Source organism: Equus przewalskii, chromosome 7 (genome assembly GCF_037783145.1).
Source record: "Equus przewalskii isolate Varuska chromosome 7, EquPr2, whole genome shotgun sequence".
Classification (NCBI taxonomy): domain Eukaryota; kingdom Metazoa; phylum Chordata; class Mammalia; order Perissodactyla; family Equidae; genus Equus; species Equus przewalskii.
Window position 1 is genome coordinate 15,445,099 of NC_091837.1, and position 17,003 is coordinate 15,462,101.

Sequence of the window (17,003 nt, forward strand, 5' to 3'; positions counted from 1 at the left end):
AAGTCTTTCTACTCTTTCTATTAAAGAAATAATCAAATTACTTCCTCCCCCAGCTTTATTGGGATATAATTGACACATAAATCAAATTACTTTAATCCCTGGATTTTCTATTTATTTCTGCAATGTCTTCTATTGGTGTCTTCTTGTTCTTGCAGGATGGCTGCTTCCATGTCCTGATTCAAATCCATCCACAGTCAGAAAATTTGCAAAAGTAAAACTTAAATCAGAGTGGCTTTTCCACCTGAACTTTAGATCTAACACTTTACTGAATGCAGAGGTGCATTCATTCATTTATTCACATGTTAATTCAGAGAATATAAATTTACTGAGGGCCTCCCAAGGGCCAGGCACTGTGCAAGATACTGAAGATTCTTACTGGGAGCAAGACAGGATGATCCTCGCCCTCATGCAGCTAGAGCGTGGGTGGGCGTAGGAGATGGGTTTAAAAACAGTAAATATTAGGTTGACAAGAAAGGTAGAGTCAATTTAAAAAGAGGGTTATTATTACATGCAGACCTAGGATAAATCCAGATGAAAGAATATGGGACATATTTAATCATATCCCAGGACAAAGTATTTGTCTTCTTGGAGCTCAGCTAAGGCATGAGACATGGTTTACAATAAGTATATGAGTTCATTAATTTTGAGAGATCGACAATCATCTAGTCTCTTTCAAGTATGTGTTTTCTAGTCCAATAATCATGTTAAATATTATATTACTGTTTGCTTTTGGTATAGTACATTCTCTGGGTTTGGACAAATGTTTAGTGACATGAATCCATCATTATGGTATGGTACAGAGTATTTTCACTGCCCTAAAAATCCTCTGTACTCTTTCTATTCATCTCCTCCCCTGAACTCCTAGCAACCACTCATCTTTTTACTGTCTCCACAGTTTTGCCTTTTCCAGAATGTCATAGAGTTGGAATCATATAATATGTAGCCTTTTCAGATTGGCTTCTTTCACTTCATAATATGCATTTAAGGCTCTTCCATGTCTTTTCATGGCTTGATAGCTCATTTCTTTTTAGTGCTAATAATATTCCATTGTCTGGGGTGCCATAGTTCAGTTATCTATTCATCTACTGAGGGACATCTTAGTTGCTTCCAAGTTTCGGCAATTATGAATGAAGCTGCTATAAACATCCACGTGCAGGTTCTTGTGTGGACATGCGTTTTCAACTCCTTTGGGTAAACACCAAGGAGTATAATTGCTGGATTGTATGGCAACAGTGTTTAGTTTTTTAAGAAACCATCAAGCTGTCTTCCAAACTGGGTGTACTATTTTGTATTCCCACCAGCAAGGAACGAGAGTTCCTGTTACTCCACATCCTTATCAGCATTTAGTGTTGTCTGTGTTCTGGATTTTGATCAATCTAATAGGTGTGTAGTGGTATCTCATTGTTGTCTTACTTTGCATTTCCCTAATGACATATGATGGGGAGCATCTTTTCATATGCTTATTTGCCATCTGTCTATCTTCTTCGGTGAGGTGTCTGTTGAGGTCTTTGGCCCATTTTTAAATTGGGTTGTTTGTTTTCTTATTTGCGACTTTTAATTATTCTTTGTATATTTTGGATAACATCCTTTATCAGACGTATCTTTTGCAAATATTTTCTGCCCATCTATGGCCTCTCCTTCCATTCTCTTGAACACTGTAGGGATCTGATGACATTTTTTTTCTACCTGTCCTCAGAACACAGTTGTTTTGAGTTGGGTGCCTGAATCTCTTGTATTATAAATGGATTGGGGATTATAAAACACTCCTGAAATCAGTGGGCTGAAGGATTAGAGGTATGTTTTACAGTTTATAACATTTTTGAAGAAACACAATTAACCGACATGCCCAAGCATCATAGAGAAATTGTCTGGAATCAAATGGCAGGAAGGCTAATTGCCATTTAATTGGATTTTGAAAATTTCTCTTTCCTTGTTACAAGCTTTGTCTAAGGTCAAAGAAGGAAAAAAAAGAACACGGATAGGAAATTCTTCATTCAAATTTGGAGAAAAGCATTTGGAAAGTAATGTTGTCAGAATGAAAGTTCTAACAATCAGAAATTCGCATAACCTTTAAAATCTGGAAAACGTATTTTGGTTTGTTTGTGAGCTTTGTTGGTTTAAATAAAGAAAGTATATTTAATGTGTTCATTGGGAATTTTCATGTCACACAGTTACAATTCAGGGCGATTTTGCCCCCCATGGGATATTTGGCAATGCCTGGAGACATTTTTGGTTGAAACAACTGGGAGTGTGTGCTGGTGGGTGGGACATCTAATGGGTGGAGGCCAAGATACTGCTAAACATCCTACAATACCTGGTTTGATGGACTAACTATAATTTTTCCTAACACACAGTAAAATGTATAATTTAAAAAATAAGTGACATTTGTATGTGACCTGAAAGTGTTTCTCATACCAGTGGTGGGGGCACATCTCTGGGAAACAGGTAATGCCTGGGATATGTCTTGCTCTTAGAAAGCACTCAGCTAATGGTGGTTATTTTCATGATTTAGAAGTTACCTGAAGCTAAAATAGCTTGAGGAACTCTTTCTTGCCAAAGGAACCAGAATAGCATTGTCTCTTTATATCTAGAAAGGGTTAGCTTCTCAGATACTTGATCTGTCCTTTGGAGGGACAGTACGTACAATTCTTTCTTTCTTCCTTTTTTTTTTTGTTTTAGGAAGATTAGCCCTGAGCCAACATCTGCTGCCAATCCTCCTCTTTTTGCTGAGGAAGACTGGCCCTGAGCTAACATCTGTGCCCATCCTCCTCTACTTTATGTGTGGGACGCCTGCCGAAGCACGGCTTGCCAAGCGCTGCCACGTCCGCACCTGGGATCCGAACCACCGAACCTTGGGCCGCCGAAGCAGAACATGCGAACTTAACCACCGCGCCGCCAGGCCAGCCCCTGTACAATTCTTAATGTTCCACTAAGGCCACTTTGAGTCTTGTAGTCAATCCTCCAGTCTCTTTAAGGTGCCTTGGAGTATCTCTGCTAGCTTTATCTCCCAGTTGAACGCTCTGAGGGCAATCACATTTCTTTTATTTTCAAGTTTTGGATATTTGCTCTCACGTACCACTTGCCCTCTGCTCCCTTGAGTGCCACAGCACTTGGTAGAATTCAATGCCACAGGAACTCATCACAGTGTTTCACAATTGTCTGCTTACAGCCCCATTTCCCCACCATACTTGGCTTTTCAAAAACAGACAAGGAAGGTATCTTTTTCATTTTAGTACCCACAGTGCTTAGCACAATAAATGTTTTTTGAATCAATGAATAATTGAATGCAAGAACATCATAATGTCATAAGTCATCATAACTTATGACTCAGTGATAATGATCTTCTTCCAGAATCCCCAACACAATAATCATCATGGATTCACGTTCAGCATAGAACTGGTCATTGTTTCATATTTCAAGAACAAACATAAGGTCTCAGTTTTCCTGTCAGTCTAGTTTAATGACATTTCATTCTATTTGGCAGCCTCTTATCCTTTTAGCATCGGCACAACCATCCTTGGTCCCTCCTTATTCTCTTTCCTCGTATGCTTTCTGTGCTGTTACACTCCTGAAAGAAAATTGAGGGATTAATGTGGTTTTTGCTTTATGTTTCTTTATTCATTTTATTTGTTGTTTATTCCCTGTCTTGTTTCACAAAGGATTTGCAGAGGCCAGTAATTGTTCCACTGGGAAATTAGAAAGATATCTAGGCAGGATTCAGAGAAGTGTGAAATGGTGCTGTTAACATTGCATTCTAATTTATGATGAACAAGCCCCAAGATTCTGGTAAAGCCTTCTGTTTCTGATACCTAGAAACTAACAGCTTTGGCCAGACTAGAAAAATCAGCAGAAGTATTGACTACCTCCACATTCGCAGCTTTTCTGACATGCTTTATATCAAGTCAACAGCCACAACCCTTTTTGTGTCTCCCCTCACCTTGCCATCCCTAAACTTTGGTTAATCCTCTCCTGTCATTAGAAGCATTTCTTATTTTTATACATTTTTCTGGATTGCGTCAGCCCTTGCGACATGACAAAAGCAGAGGCTGGGAGAATTTCTAATGTCTTCTGAGAAGCAGGTTTTGTGTAGAGGAAAGGATTTGGAGTCAGTCCAGAGCAGCTCTACCCCCTAAAGCTGAATGACCCAAGATGAGTCACTCCACCTCTCTCAGCTTCAGTTTCCCATCTGGAAAATGTGGATTACAGTTCCTCCCTCTCAGGGTTGTGGTAGGGATTAAATGAGATAAAGTGCTTGATTAAAAAAAAAAAGAAGGTGCTTTATAAATAGTAGCTATCATTATTGTCCCAGGAATGAATAGCAAGTTATGTTTGGGGAAAAAATATATTGAGCAAGTCTATAGCTCTGGTTTTGCACTGATGTGTGCACGTGTGTGTGTGCCTGTGTGTAATAAGACATCTCCAGTTCTATCTAGTGTAGGGAGGGATCAGGAAAGCACAAATGGAACTGCCTCCCCCTTAAAAATTTTTATATACATAAATAGAACATATATATATATATAAATATATATACACACTATTTACTAATTATAAAACATCCATATTGTTACCACCCAGGATAAGAATTAGATCATAGCAGAACCTCGACACCCTGAAAGGCCACCATCCCAGCCCCAGGTAACCACTACCCTGACTTTTGCTCTTTATGGTTTTCTCACCTGTATGTATATCTCTCTCTAGACAACCTTATTTTGTTTTGTCCATTTTTGAAATTTATGTTAATGGACTCATACTTTATTCTGTTGTCTTGCTTCCTTCACTCAGTATTGTTTTGAAATTCATTATGTCATGTGTTCAGCTGTGGTTTATTCCTTTTCATTCCTTTCTCTTGCTGACGGACGTTTGGGTTGCTTCCATCTTTTTTTGCCATTATGTTGTGCAACGCCACTTGTACATTCTTGTACACGTCTCTTGGTGTACATAATTAGGAGCTTCTCTAAGGCATGTTATACCCAGGAGTGAGTCACATAATGTGCCTATCGTCAACTTTAGGAAACAGCGCCAAACTCTTTTTCAGAGACTGTGCTAATTTACACTCCCATCAGCTATGTATGAATGCATGCAGCTTCATATCTTCTAAACACCATCAGTCCCCACCGCCCCCCCATCTGGATGCACGTTATTGCATCTCCTTGTGGTTTTAGTTTTCTCATTTCCTGATTACGAATGATGTTGAGTACCTTTTCATATGTTCGTTGGCCATTTGTCCTCTTTAGTGAAGTGACTTCTGTCTTTATTTTAAATTGTCCTTTCAGACAGTCCCCATACCTTCACCTATTCCTTGCGGGACAATCAGCCGGGAGAGGCAGTCGCCGAGGCAGGTGGAAGTTCAAACTCAAAACATCTGCTGTCTCAGCTGTAGCAGAGAACCAGTTGGTTTACCAAAGTAACAAGTACTTCGACTTTAGCCAGGATTGAGGAACAAGAAGACCAAGCAGAGTGGCCTGGCTGTCTTCCTCCTCATAGGTAGCCATGCAAACAGGGGACACCGCCCGGGCGAACTCTCCAGGGACCCTAGACACAAACAGAAGCGTCCCTAAACAGCATCCTGCTTAACCGCCAATTTCAAACTTTCAAGACCTGCCCTGCCGGGTTTTGCCTTTCCCGGTTTCCCATTGGTCACGAGTCAAAGGAAGAGGCAATTTGATTGGCTCTCTCTTTCACTTCCTCCGACCCTTTAAGGGCTTGGGCGGGGCCTGGCTGAAGTGCAGTTGTCCATCATAGGAGCAGGCACTCTGATTGGTTCAGGCACGCTGGGCCCCGCCCGCGCCGTTCCCCGGGTTCAAACGCGGCGGCGGGAGGCGCTGGGCGGAGCAGAGCGCAGACTGGCGGGGTCGGCTGAGCGTGAGTGTGGTCCCCCCCACCCCGAATTCTCCCTCACCCCTCTCTGCGAGGCCGGGGGAAGGGCCTCGTCCGCCCGCACCAATCCCGGCTTTCCCTCCCGCTGCGGGAGGGCGGCGGTCCCGCCCCAGGGCTGCTGGGGGCCCGGAGGGTCTTCCCGGGCTGGCGGGGCGCGCGCCCCCCTCCTCGGGAGCGGAAGGTCAGCCAGGTGGTGCCCGGGGCAGGAGGAATTGTCCCTCTCCTAAACTGGGTGGGGTCCTATGTGTATTCTGCCCTGCCTCATGTCCGCATTACCTGCATTATTCTGTCCAGTCCGGCAGCTGCTTATTTGCGTGATGCGAACAGTTTTCTTTAGTGTCTTCATACTCTCGGTCCCCAGCCGTCACCCCCTACTTCCACCTCTTTCACTCTGCTCCAGCCCCTTAGGGCTTCTTGCTGTTGTTAGGGAAGGCCCGGTCCGTCCTGCCCCAGATCCTTGGCTTCAGCTGTTCCCTCTGCCCAGATTCTTTTCTTTCCCCAGATATCAGCAACACTTGCTGCTCACTCTCTTCAGTTCTTGGTCCAAATGTTACCTTCCCAGTGAAGTCTACTCTAACTACACTGTTAAAAATTGTGCACACACACTCATGCCCCAATTGCTCTCACCCTGATCAATTTTTTTTAACCCTATGGCTCTTATCACCCTCCAACTTATTATGTAATTTGCGTATTTTCAGTTATTCATTCAATAACTATTTATCAGCACCTACTATGTGCCCGGGCTATATGTGTCCCCACTATGTGAGGATAAAATTCCCTGCCTTTGTGAGGCTTACATTCTAAGGGGGGGCAGATAATAAACAAACTTGTAAGTAAGCAAGAGTATCAGGTAAGTGTACCACCTCCTGTTACAGTGAATCGAAATCTGGTTTTTAATATCCATCACCTGTTTGAGCTTCCCAGGACTTGTGTGGTGGCTGATTTTCACCTCCTTATCCCTGATCTCTTGAGAGATTGGAGTCTCCCAAGTCCTTCCTCCTCAAAGCTGCGCTTTACACTTGACCTTCTCCTGTCTCCCTTCAGCACCAGTGGGGAGATGTTGAAGTTCAAGTATGGGGCTCGGAACCTGCTGGACGCTGGTGCTGCTGAACCTATCGCTAGCCGGGCCTCCAGGCTGAATCATTTCTTCCAGGTAACAGGCTGCCAGCTCTGCTCACCTGCCTTTGTTTCCTTGGACCCTCCTTGTCACTCACTTTTGCTTTTATTATAGAACTGAGGCTAATCTTCTAAGAGAAGTCCCATTTGATATTTTATATGCGCTCATAGTATTGGAAAAAGGAGCCACTGTGCAGACAGGAGTGGATAACTGAACTTGCCCTTGAAGGGATAGTTTTTAATCATTTCTCACACTTTATCCTTCTGTACTAAAGTTTGTCCTTTTATTAAAGAAGGAAAAATGAACAAAGGCACTCTTTTGACCAAAATTGCTGCAGGTGTAATCATATTTGTTTTTCGTTCAAGGGATGTTTATTTTCTAGATTAAAAAAACTGTTTTGATAAATACCACAGCTGTGAAACCCACATTCCTCTCAAGATATAAAACATTTCCATCATCCCAGAAATATTAAAACAATATCAGGAGATTATTTCCAAGTCGATTTCTAATTCTTCTGTTTCTGATGTAGACGAAATATTGTTGATGTAGAAATCCTTATTTGACTCATGTGTTCATAAGTCAGGGGGACTATATAGGCAGTGGTGAAGATTTAGGTTTGAATCCTGGCCCTAGCACTTGTTAGCTGTGTTACCTTGAGTGGGTCAGTTGCCTTCTCTGAATCCGTTTGCCACTCTTTATTTATTTATTTATTTATTTTTTAAAGATTGACCCTGAGCTAACATCTGTTGCCAATCTTTTTTTTTTTTTCTTCCCCCCAAAGTCCCCCAGTACATAGTTGTGTATTCTAGTTGTAGGTCCTTCTAGTTCTGCTATGTGGGACGCTGCCTCAGCATGGCCTGATGAGCGGTGCTATGTCTATGCCCAGGATCCGAACCGGTGAAACTCTGGGCCGCTGAAGCAGAGCACGAGAACTTAACCACTCGGCCGGCCATGGGGCTAGCCCCTGCCACTCTTTAAAATAGAGGTTATAGCACCTAATTCACGGGTTATTGTGAGGATTAAATGAGATAATCCGTGTAAAGCACTTAGCTCTTTGCCCAGCTTTTGGTAAGCCCTTTATTAATGGTAACTATTGTTAATACTAAGTGTAGAAATAGTATTAGTTACAGTAATAATAAATTTATGTTCACTTAGCAGTAATTATATTTAGGAAGGTATTTATGTAGAATACCTGTATGATAATAAATGCTAATATGTTCTTGATGACATTTTGATCAAAATATTGGCATTGGGGAGTGTTCAAATGGATCAGAATAGGGACAAATTGAAAGCTTAGGTTGTTCTGTGGGGATGATCCCTGTCACCATTTATTTATTTATTTAATTTTTTTTTAAACATTGGTACCTGAGCTAACAACTGTTGCCAATCTTTTTTTTCCTTTCTTTCCTCTGCTTCCTCTCCCCAAATCCCCCCAGTACATAGTTGTATATTATAGTTGTGGGTCCCTTCAGTTGTGGCATGTGGGATGCCACCCCACTGTGGCCTGATGAGCAGTGCCATGTCTGCACCCAGGGTCCGAATCAGTGAAACCCTGGGCTGCTGAAGCACAGCGTGCGAACTTAACCACTCGGCCATGGGGCTGGACCCCCATCACCATTTTAAGTTGAGATATTTTTCACAGATGACTAGTCTATCTCTAACCATAGTTGACTGGAGTGCTGCCACTTTTTAGCTGCTTTATGTTTTATCCTAAAACGTTCCCAACTTATTACAGAATAATCACTCATTTATTAAGGGCTTAAAATGTGCTAATTGTGTAATAGCTATGGCTTCCAGTGTGCCAGGCACAGAGCCAGCATGTTCCTGGTTATCTCTCTTCAGCCTCATAGCAGAGGTAGGGACTATGTTTTTTTTTTTGCAGGGTAAGATTCACTCTGAGCTTACAACTGTTGCCAATCTTCCTCTTTTTTCCCTCAAAGTCCCATTGTGTGGTTGTATATCATAGTTGTAAGTCCTTTACTTCTTCTATGTGAGCCACCACCACAGCATGACTACTGACAGCCCAGGAAATGAATCCAGGCTGCTGAAGAAGTGAAAGCACTGAACATTAACCATGGGGCCATTAAGGCTGGCTTGGGACTATATTTATTTACATTTTAAAGAGGAGGCAGATCCAAGGGAGGCAAGGACTTGCCCAAGATCACGCAGCTTGTAAATGGCAGAGCTGGGCTCCAGTTTGGTCTCTCTGACTCCAAAGGCTGGTTGTGTAACCACTGGGCAATACTGGCAGCATGTGTCAGAGTTTAAGTGTATCTTATATTTAAGTGTCACTGTAACAGTAAGGATTGTGGGTAAGTCCTCAATTCATCTCTTGTTAATGATGAGTTCCTCCGTGTCCCCGGGAAATCTGTTATTTGCAGGTGTAGTGTACACCTAACATCTGCCTCCTGTAGACAGGTGAGGACACTGTTTTTTTGCCACAAACAGTGCCATTTTAATGAGGGTTAGATAGAGTAGTGATTTGATTTTCCGTCAGGGAAGTTCTTTAGACTGAGTCTCAGTTTCTCTTTTCCCCTGCTAATTAAAACTATTTTCCAAGAAGTTCTAGGTCAGTAGTTAACAGACTTTAGATTTTCGAGCCAGCGAAATTTCACAAGTTTGCAGGGCTGATCTAGGTTTTCCAACTTTTTATTTTGCCAAGTAAAGGATGTAAAAAAAAAAAGATAAAAAAAAAACAACCTTATTATCTTCTGGTCCTTTTGTTTCATAAAGAAAGGACATTTTAAGAAACACCAAGAGAGGAAGGACATCATTCCAGATAAAGGGCCATTTTAAAATGTGAATACATTTAGCTTTATAAAAGAGGCATTATGTGGTGGTCATTTTTTCTCATTTCACGGCAGCCTTGAAAACTTTGTTAAGAATCAGTACTGTAGGGGCCAACCCTGTGGCTGAGTGGTTAAGTTCACATGCTCTGCTGTGGCAGCCCAGGGTTTCACTGGTTCGAATCCTGGGCGTGGACATGGCACCGCTCATCAGGCCATGCTGAGGTGGCATCCCATATACCACAACTAGAGGGACCCACAACTGTGGGTGTAAGAATATACAACTGTGTACTGGGGGGCTTTGGGGAGAAAAAGGAAAAAAAAAAATTTGAAAAAGAAAATTCAGGGGCTGGCCTGGTGGCACAGTGGTTAAGTGCGCACGTTCCACTTCGGCGGCCCAGGGTTCGCTGGTTTGGATCCTGGGTGCAGACATGGCACCGCTTGCATGCCATGCTGTGGTGGCGTCCCACATATAAAGTAGAGGAAGATGGGCATGGATGTTAGCTCAGTGCCAGTCTTCCTCAGCAAAAAGAGGAGGATTGGCAGCAGATGTTAGCTCAGTGCCAGTCTTCCTCAGCAAAAAGAGGAGGATTGGCAGCAGATGTTAGCTCAGGGCTAATCTTCCTCAAAAAAAAGAAAAAAAAAAGAATCAGTACTGTATTTGGGAATTGCTGCTCTAGTCTAAACTCATTAAAGAAGAGAAGAAACAAAGAATCTTACTGTATTTCTGAGTTAGTGGCAGAACTACTAAGTGACAGATATTGTGGTCTTGCGACCCAGTGCTGTACAAATCTAGTTGAGGTTTGAATCTCTTGGGGGCCGTGTTAATAAAACAGATTCTAAGCTACAAACTGGAAAATTCCAATTCAGTAGGTTGGGGATAGGATCAGAGAGTCTGTTTTTTGTGTTTTTTTCCAGTTAAGTTCTCCAGATGATTCAAATGTAGCCAGTCTGTTTCTGTTATCCAGAGCTGTGTAACAAACCACTCACAAAGTTTAAAGCAACAATGATTTAATTTTACTTATGATTCTGTGAGTTGGCTGCTGGATTCAACCAGGCGCTTCTTCTGTTCCACCCTTTGACGTCAGCTGAGGTCACTCAAGGGGCCATCTTGAGTTTGGAGCTTGGCTGGGGCTGGAACATCTGGGTGCTGACTGCCAGCTGGGGCACCTCAGAGTTCTTTCCCCTGGCCTCTCTTCTTTATGAGCTCTTCCATTATTCAGTAAGTCTAACCCAGGGCTTGTAATTTTTTTCTGTGAATAACAAATAGTTTAGACTCTGTAGGCCACATGGTCTCTTGCAACAACTCAACTCTGCCATTGTAGCACAAAACCAGCCATAGACAGGATGTAAATTAATGGGCGTGGCTGTGTTCCAGTAAAGCTCTATTTATAAAAACAGGCAGTAGGCCAGATTTGGCCCATGGATCATAGTTTGCTGATCCCTGCTCTAGCCCATACTTCTTTACGTGGTGGCTGGCTTCCCAAAAGACCAAACGCAGAAGCTGCCAGACTTTTTAAGGGCTCCACCCAGCACTGGTACAGTGTCACTTATGTCATGTTCTGTTGGTTGAAGTGAGTTACAGAGACAGCACAGATTCAAGGGGAGGGAGACAGACTCCTTTAGATGATGGAGCAGCAGCAAGTGCCTTCAGAGTTAGAAAAACTGTTGATGGCCATCTTTGCAGAGAGACCCCCCCACCCCCGCCCCAATCCATGGCTTGGCACACGGGAACCATTGCTCTGGACCAGGAGTTGCAAACTCATATCTTTGGGGGCCAGGCAGTGAGTATAAAGGAGTCAAGCGGACCAGATGGAAGACTGCAGGTCAGGGCTGCGGTGGAATGCAGAACACATTCGCTACCCGGAGGAGTGTTACTCAGCTTCAGCTCAGCATCAACAGGCAGGAATGTGGGGCCATGTTGCTAGATCTGCCAGTGTTTCAAGAGAAGCCAAACACCCCCCCCCCCCCATTTTTGGTGAAACCTCTTGATTTTTCAATACTGGCAGATAATTCAAATTATTTTAAATACTACAGGCCAAACAAAGCATGTCTGTGGGCTAGATACAGTCTGCCGGTTTCAACTGTTCCTCCAGATCTTGAATAAATTCAGCTTTAATATAGTCACTCCATTCACTCTACTCTAGATTGTTTGAATGAGTTAAAGAAACTGAAGTCGTAATAACAGACCTCTGGGCACATTTGAAAGAAGTGGCAATCGTTGTTTCCTGTTGTAGAGACGTGGAGACATGTCAGGACCAGCAGGGTCCAGAGTAAGTGTTTCCACGAGCCTCAGACCCTTAAGAAAGAAGGGCCTTTTCTTATTAACAGCGTGCTTGTGAAGTTTTTCTTCCTGGGTGCTGGTGAAAGAACCCACAGTAATGGAATCGTACAAGTGAGAACTTAATGACCGTCAGTTGATGTCGCTCTAAAGAATGAAGCCACGGAATTGTGCTGTTAGCGTGTGTCGTGAGCAGCTAGTTGAGTTGGTGGCTTGTAATTTACTCTGTGTGGATGTTATTGATCAAAGCTTTTCATTATTGACAGTGTCTCCATCTGCTGTTTGCTGTTTTTAGGGGAAACCACCCTTTATGAGTCAACAGCAGATGTCTCTTTCCCGAGAAGGAATATTAGATGCCCTCTTTGTTCTCTTTGAAGAATGCAGTCAGCCTGCTCTGATGAAGATTAAACACGTGAGCAACTTTGTCCGGAAGTGTAAGTTTGGGGAACTTTTTCTTGAAAACTGTGCTGCTAGAGAAAACTGGCAGGATGCCAGAGGCAGAATGCGTTAGTGGTTAGTGGAGTGGGTGAAAACTCTGGTCTGAGACCCACCTTCACGGTCCGTTTTCACGTGTTGCAGTTGGAAGACCGGTAAAGTCAGACCCCTGGGTCACAAGCGACAGAAACTCGACTCAAACTAGCTCGGGCCAAAAAGTGAATATGGCTCATGAAACTGAATAATCCAGGGATGGGTCTAACTTTAGGCATGGCTGGTTCCAGGGACTTAAATGACGTCGTTTGGCCCAGCCGTCCATCCACGCAGGGCTGACTTATCCATTAGGTATAGTAGGCGTAGTGCTTAGGTCTCACAATATTGAATTTTAATAAATTTAATTTATTTTCTTTAGTTTAATTTTGATCTATTTTAAAATCATAAGAAAAATATGGCTATAATAATAATGTATCATGATTCTGTAATATGTTCATCTTTATCCTAATGCAGTCATAAAATACAATTTTTGATTTTTGCTTTATGGGTGAAGAGGCTGACCAGGCAGAAGTGCCCGGGGAGGGCCTATGAAGGTCTTAAGTCAGCCCTGCTCTTAACTGTGCTTGACTTCCACGTGGTGGGGAGGCTGCTGTTTTTGACTTTATACCAGTGTTTTTTGACCAGTGCTGATTTTGTGCGCCCAGGGATACTTGACAATGTCTGGAGACACGTTTGGTTGTCAAAACTGGGGAGGACGTTGCTACTGGCATCTAATGAGTGAGGCCAGAGATGCTGCTGCACATCCTACAATGCACAGGACAGTCCCTCACAACACAGAATTATCTGCCCAGAATGTCAATAATGTCAAATTTGAGAAACCCCGCCATATATGACTTTGTGGTGCAACCAACCACCCTGAACTTAGTAGCTTGAAATGATAATCATTGTGTTACCTCTCCAGATTCTGTGGGTTAGCTGGGCTCAGCTGGGGATTCCTCTGCTTCTTGAGACGTAGGCCATGATTCTAGCCATGGGGGACGGGAGAGGGGTGGCGCTGTCTTCTGGAATGTTCTGATAGCTCACTCAATGTCTGGCATGTTGGCTGGAAGGCTGGGCTTATCTGGGACTCTGGGACGACTGGGCCTTTCTCTCTTGAAGTCTCACAGCCTCTTGTTCTCCATGAGGCTCCTCCATGTGGTCTCTCCGTAAGGGGTCAGCCGACTACAGCCTGGAATGCCTGCGTTGTAAACAGTTTTACCGGAACACAGCCATGCCCATTTGTTTATGCACTGCTGTGGCTGCTTTCACATTACAAGGCATTTGAGTAATCTGAACTGAGATCATAGGGCCTACGAAACCTGAAATATTTACTGTCTAGCGCTTTTAAGAAAAATCATGCTGACCTCTGATCTACATGGTCTCTCTAGCAGAGGTGTCTTGACTTCCTACATGGTACCTCAGGGTTTCCACAAGCAGGAAAGTGGGAGCTGCCAGGCCTTATAGGGCATAGGCCTGGGAGGAACATAGGGTTTCTTTGGCCACTTTCTATTGTTTGAAATGAGTCAGAGGGCTGCCCAGATTCCATGTGCCAGGGAACTACACAAGGGCATGAATTGCAGGAGGCGTGGTTCATTGGGCACCATCTTTGGAGACTGGCTACCACCCTGCCCAATGTTTATCTTCCACTATCTATATTAATAACAATCCCAGAGAGGACTCTCATTGGCTCTGCTTTGGGTCCTTTGCCCACCCCTTGAGTAATCGCTGGGCCAGGATGTGAAGTATTGTGATCAGCCTCATCTGGGTGCCTGGGGGTTCAGGGCACTGTGATTACCAGGGCCTCGTGGAATAGAGGATATGCAAGTACCCAGAGGAGCTGGGAGTTGTGGGTAGGTAAAATTGATGTATGTCCACTCCAGGGACCTTTGATATTTATGCGTACCCCTTCTGTTCTCAATTTTCTCATCTGCAAAATGCGTATCTAATAAGGCTTTGTGGGGATTGGATGAGTTAGTGCACAGACCAGGCTTAGCGTGTTTCCTGGCACATGGAGACACTCGCTAAATGTTACCCGGTAAGGATAGCTATAAACTTCACCAACATTTAATATATTGTTTATCCTTAATTTTAAAATGTACTTGGGGTGTTTGTTCGTTATTCCATATTTGTTTGAATAAACTCCCACCTATTTTCTTGAATATTTAAATTCTCAAGCACGGAGTGGGAAGGAAAGGGAGATTGTGTAAGAGGCCAATTGACCGAGCCATCGATAGCTGCCTTCATTAGTCTTGAGACTGCCCTCTACTTACTTTAAAGCTGTTGATCTTCTCCGCTCATTCAGTAATCAGGGGGCTAGGCTTAGTGAAAGGAAGATTTTTGTAATAGAATTCTTTCAGGGAGCTGCTTCATATTTTTGAAGAGGCTTCCTGGAGAGAATGGTTGAGAGGCTATGATTGAAAAAGGGTGATTGCATTAGTAATTTTTTTCCCCCTTTCGAGTGTCTGTTTTGGAAAGTAAGCTTCGTTTTTCCACGGGAAGAAGGGTCCAACAGCTGCTATGGCCTGGGTTTCTTGAGTCTTGTGGTAGAGATGGAGATTTCTTTGGGGACTGTTGGAGGAAATGAGACAGAGAGTATAGCCCTGAAGCAACGTCCTTGGCTCCGGCCAAGGGAGGGCAAGGAACCAGCATCTGGGAACCAGGGAAGGGATTTCTGTTTCTTAATTACTATTCTATCCCCAGTGCCTAAGACAGTATCTGGCACATAGTAGATGCTCAATAAATATTGGTTGAATGATTATATTGCTAAACGAACAAAGTAAGTGGCAAAGCCTCAAGCATAATATCCTATAATTTGTGTAAAAAATAAACAAGTGTGATATTAAAACATGCAAAGGAAAGTGTTGATAATTGTCAAAGTTGGGCTATTCTTGGTGATTTGACAGTAGCTGAAATTCCACCCTCTTTCAGCTCCATTCACTGTAGGCAAAAACTTCTGTATGCTCACAACTTTAGTACTTATGGGCAAATTATAATTTTAAGGTTTTTTTCCTAATTGTAAACATAATACAAAGTTAAACATAAAAGGTCAAAGTGAGAGAAAAATCCCTCAAAATCTTACCTGTCTGAGATAACCACTGTTAACAGTTTGGCGCATAGTGTGGCAATTTTTTTTTGTCTTTATAAAATATTTGTTATGGAAATTTTCAAACATATCTAAAGGTAAAGAGAATAGGACAGTCGTCCCCCGGTATCCTCAGGGGATTGGTTCCAGGACCCTCTGCAGATACCAAAATCTACAGATGCTCAAGTCCCTTATGTAAACTGCTGTAGTATTTGCATATAACCTATGAACATCCTCTGTATACTTTAAATCATCTCTAGATTACTTATAATTCCTAATGCAATGTAAATGCTATGCAAATAGTTGTTATACTGTATTGTTTAGGGAACAATGACAAGAACTACAGATGCAACCGCTGTAGTCCTTTTGGTCCAAGGTTGGTTGAATCTGCAGATACAGAAACTGAGGATACGGAGGGCCGGTGTAATGCATCCCCGGGTACCAATCAGCTCACTGTAGCGATTATCACCCCTTTTCCATGCATGTTCTAACGTCACTCTTGTTTAATTTTACACAAAATGGATCATATGCGTGTAATGTCTTGCCACCAGCTCTGCTCACTTAGCGATATATTGACTCAACAAATATTTATGAAGCACTTGCTCTGTGCCCGGTTTTGTTTTAGGTACTAGGTTTACAGTAGTGATCAAAACAGACAAGAATCCCCACCCTTAAAGAACATGTGTTCTGGTGGAGAACGAGCTACCTCATTCTTCTAAACGTGTGCCTAATATTCTTTTATGTGGGTGGACTTTCAGGTTGATTCCACTTTCCCATTAATGGACCTTTAGCTTGTTTCTGATTATTTTTCTGTTACAAGCAGTGCTCATCATGAGCATCTTCATATGTCTCTTTTTTGAGCACATGTGCTAGTGTTTCTGTGAAGGATGGATTCCTAGAAGTCGAGATGTTGGATTTCTGAATTTCAAAAAAAGGAAGCAATACACTCAGCTGAGTTGGCTTTTGCCCTGTGGGTCCAAATGTTTATCTGCCAAAGTCACTTGTTGACTGTGTTTTCATTACTGTGCTTTGGGTCTTTAGCTCCACCTCAATGTTCAGTACCCATTGGGCTCTTAAATACTGTGACTAACAATGTGCAGGGATGAAGGGAGATGTGGTTTTTGGAGTCACAGAAGCTGCTGGTATGGAGAGAAGTTGTGAAGGTGGTTTTTTTTTTTTTTTATAGTCATAGACTTGAGTTTAGTGTCTCACCTGTTCAACTTAATAATCCAAAGCCTTTGGAAAAGACATTGCGATTTGGAATGGCGTCTCGGAATTCTGAGAACATCAGGCTGGTTTTACCTGTGAGCAATTTGTCTACTTGTGTGATTGAGATGCCTCGTAGTTGCCAGTCACTGACCTAGAGTTATTAAGTTGGACAAGGCTGCAAGA

General features: G+C 42.8%; 1 protein-coding gene across 13 annotated transcripts in view; it reads left to right on the top strand.

Moving 5' to 3' along the window:
* Nucleotides 1-5,775: 5,775 nt before the first annotated feature.
* Nucleotides 5,776-17,003, top strand: part of CIT (citron rho-interacting serine/threonine kinase) — a 154,719-nt gene continuing 143,491 nt past the window's right edge. For 11 of the 13 annotated variants that reach the window (XM_070627103.1, XM_070627104.1, XM_070627106.1 and 8 more), the window contains exons 1-3: nucleotides 5,776-5,862; nucleotides 6,922-7,030; nucleotides 12,357-12,495. In XM_070627103.1, the coding sequence (XP_070483204.1) occupies nucleotides 6,935-7,030; nucleotides 12,357-12,495 (235 nt within the window). In that variant the 5' untranslated portion in view covers nucleotides 5,776-5,862; nucleotides 6,922-6,934. The remainder of the gene's footprint in view (nucleotides 5,863-6,921; nucleotides 7,031-12,356; nucleotides 12,496-17,003) is intronic. The other 2 variants (XM_070627109.1, XM_070627110.1) reach the window with 1 other exon arrangement.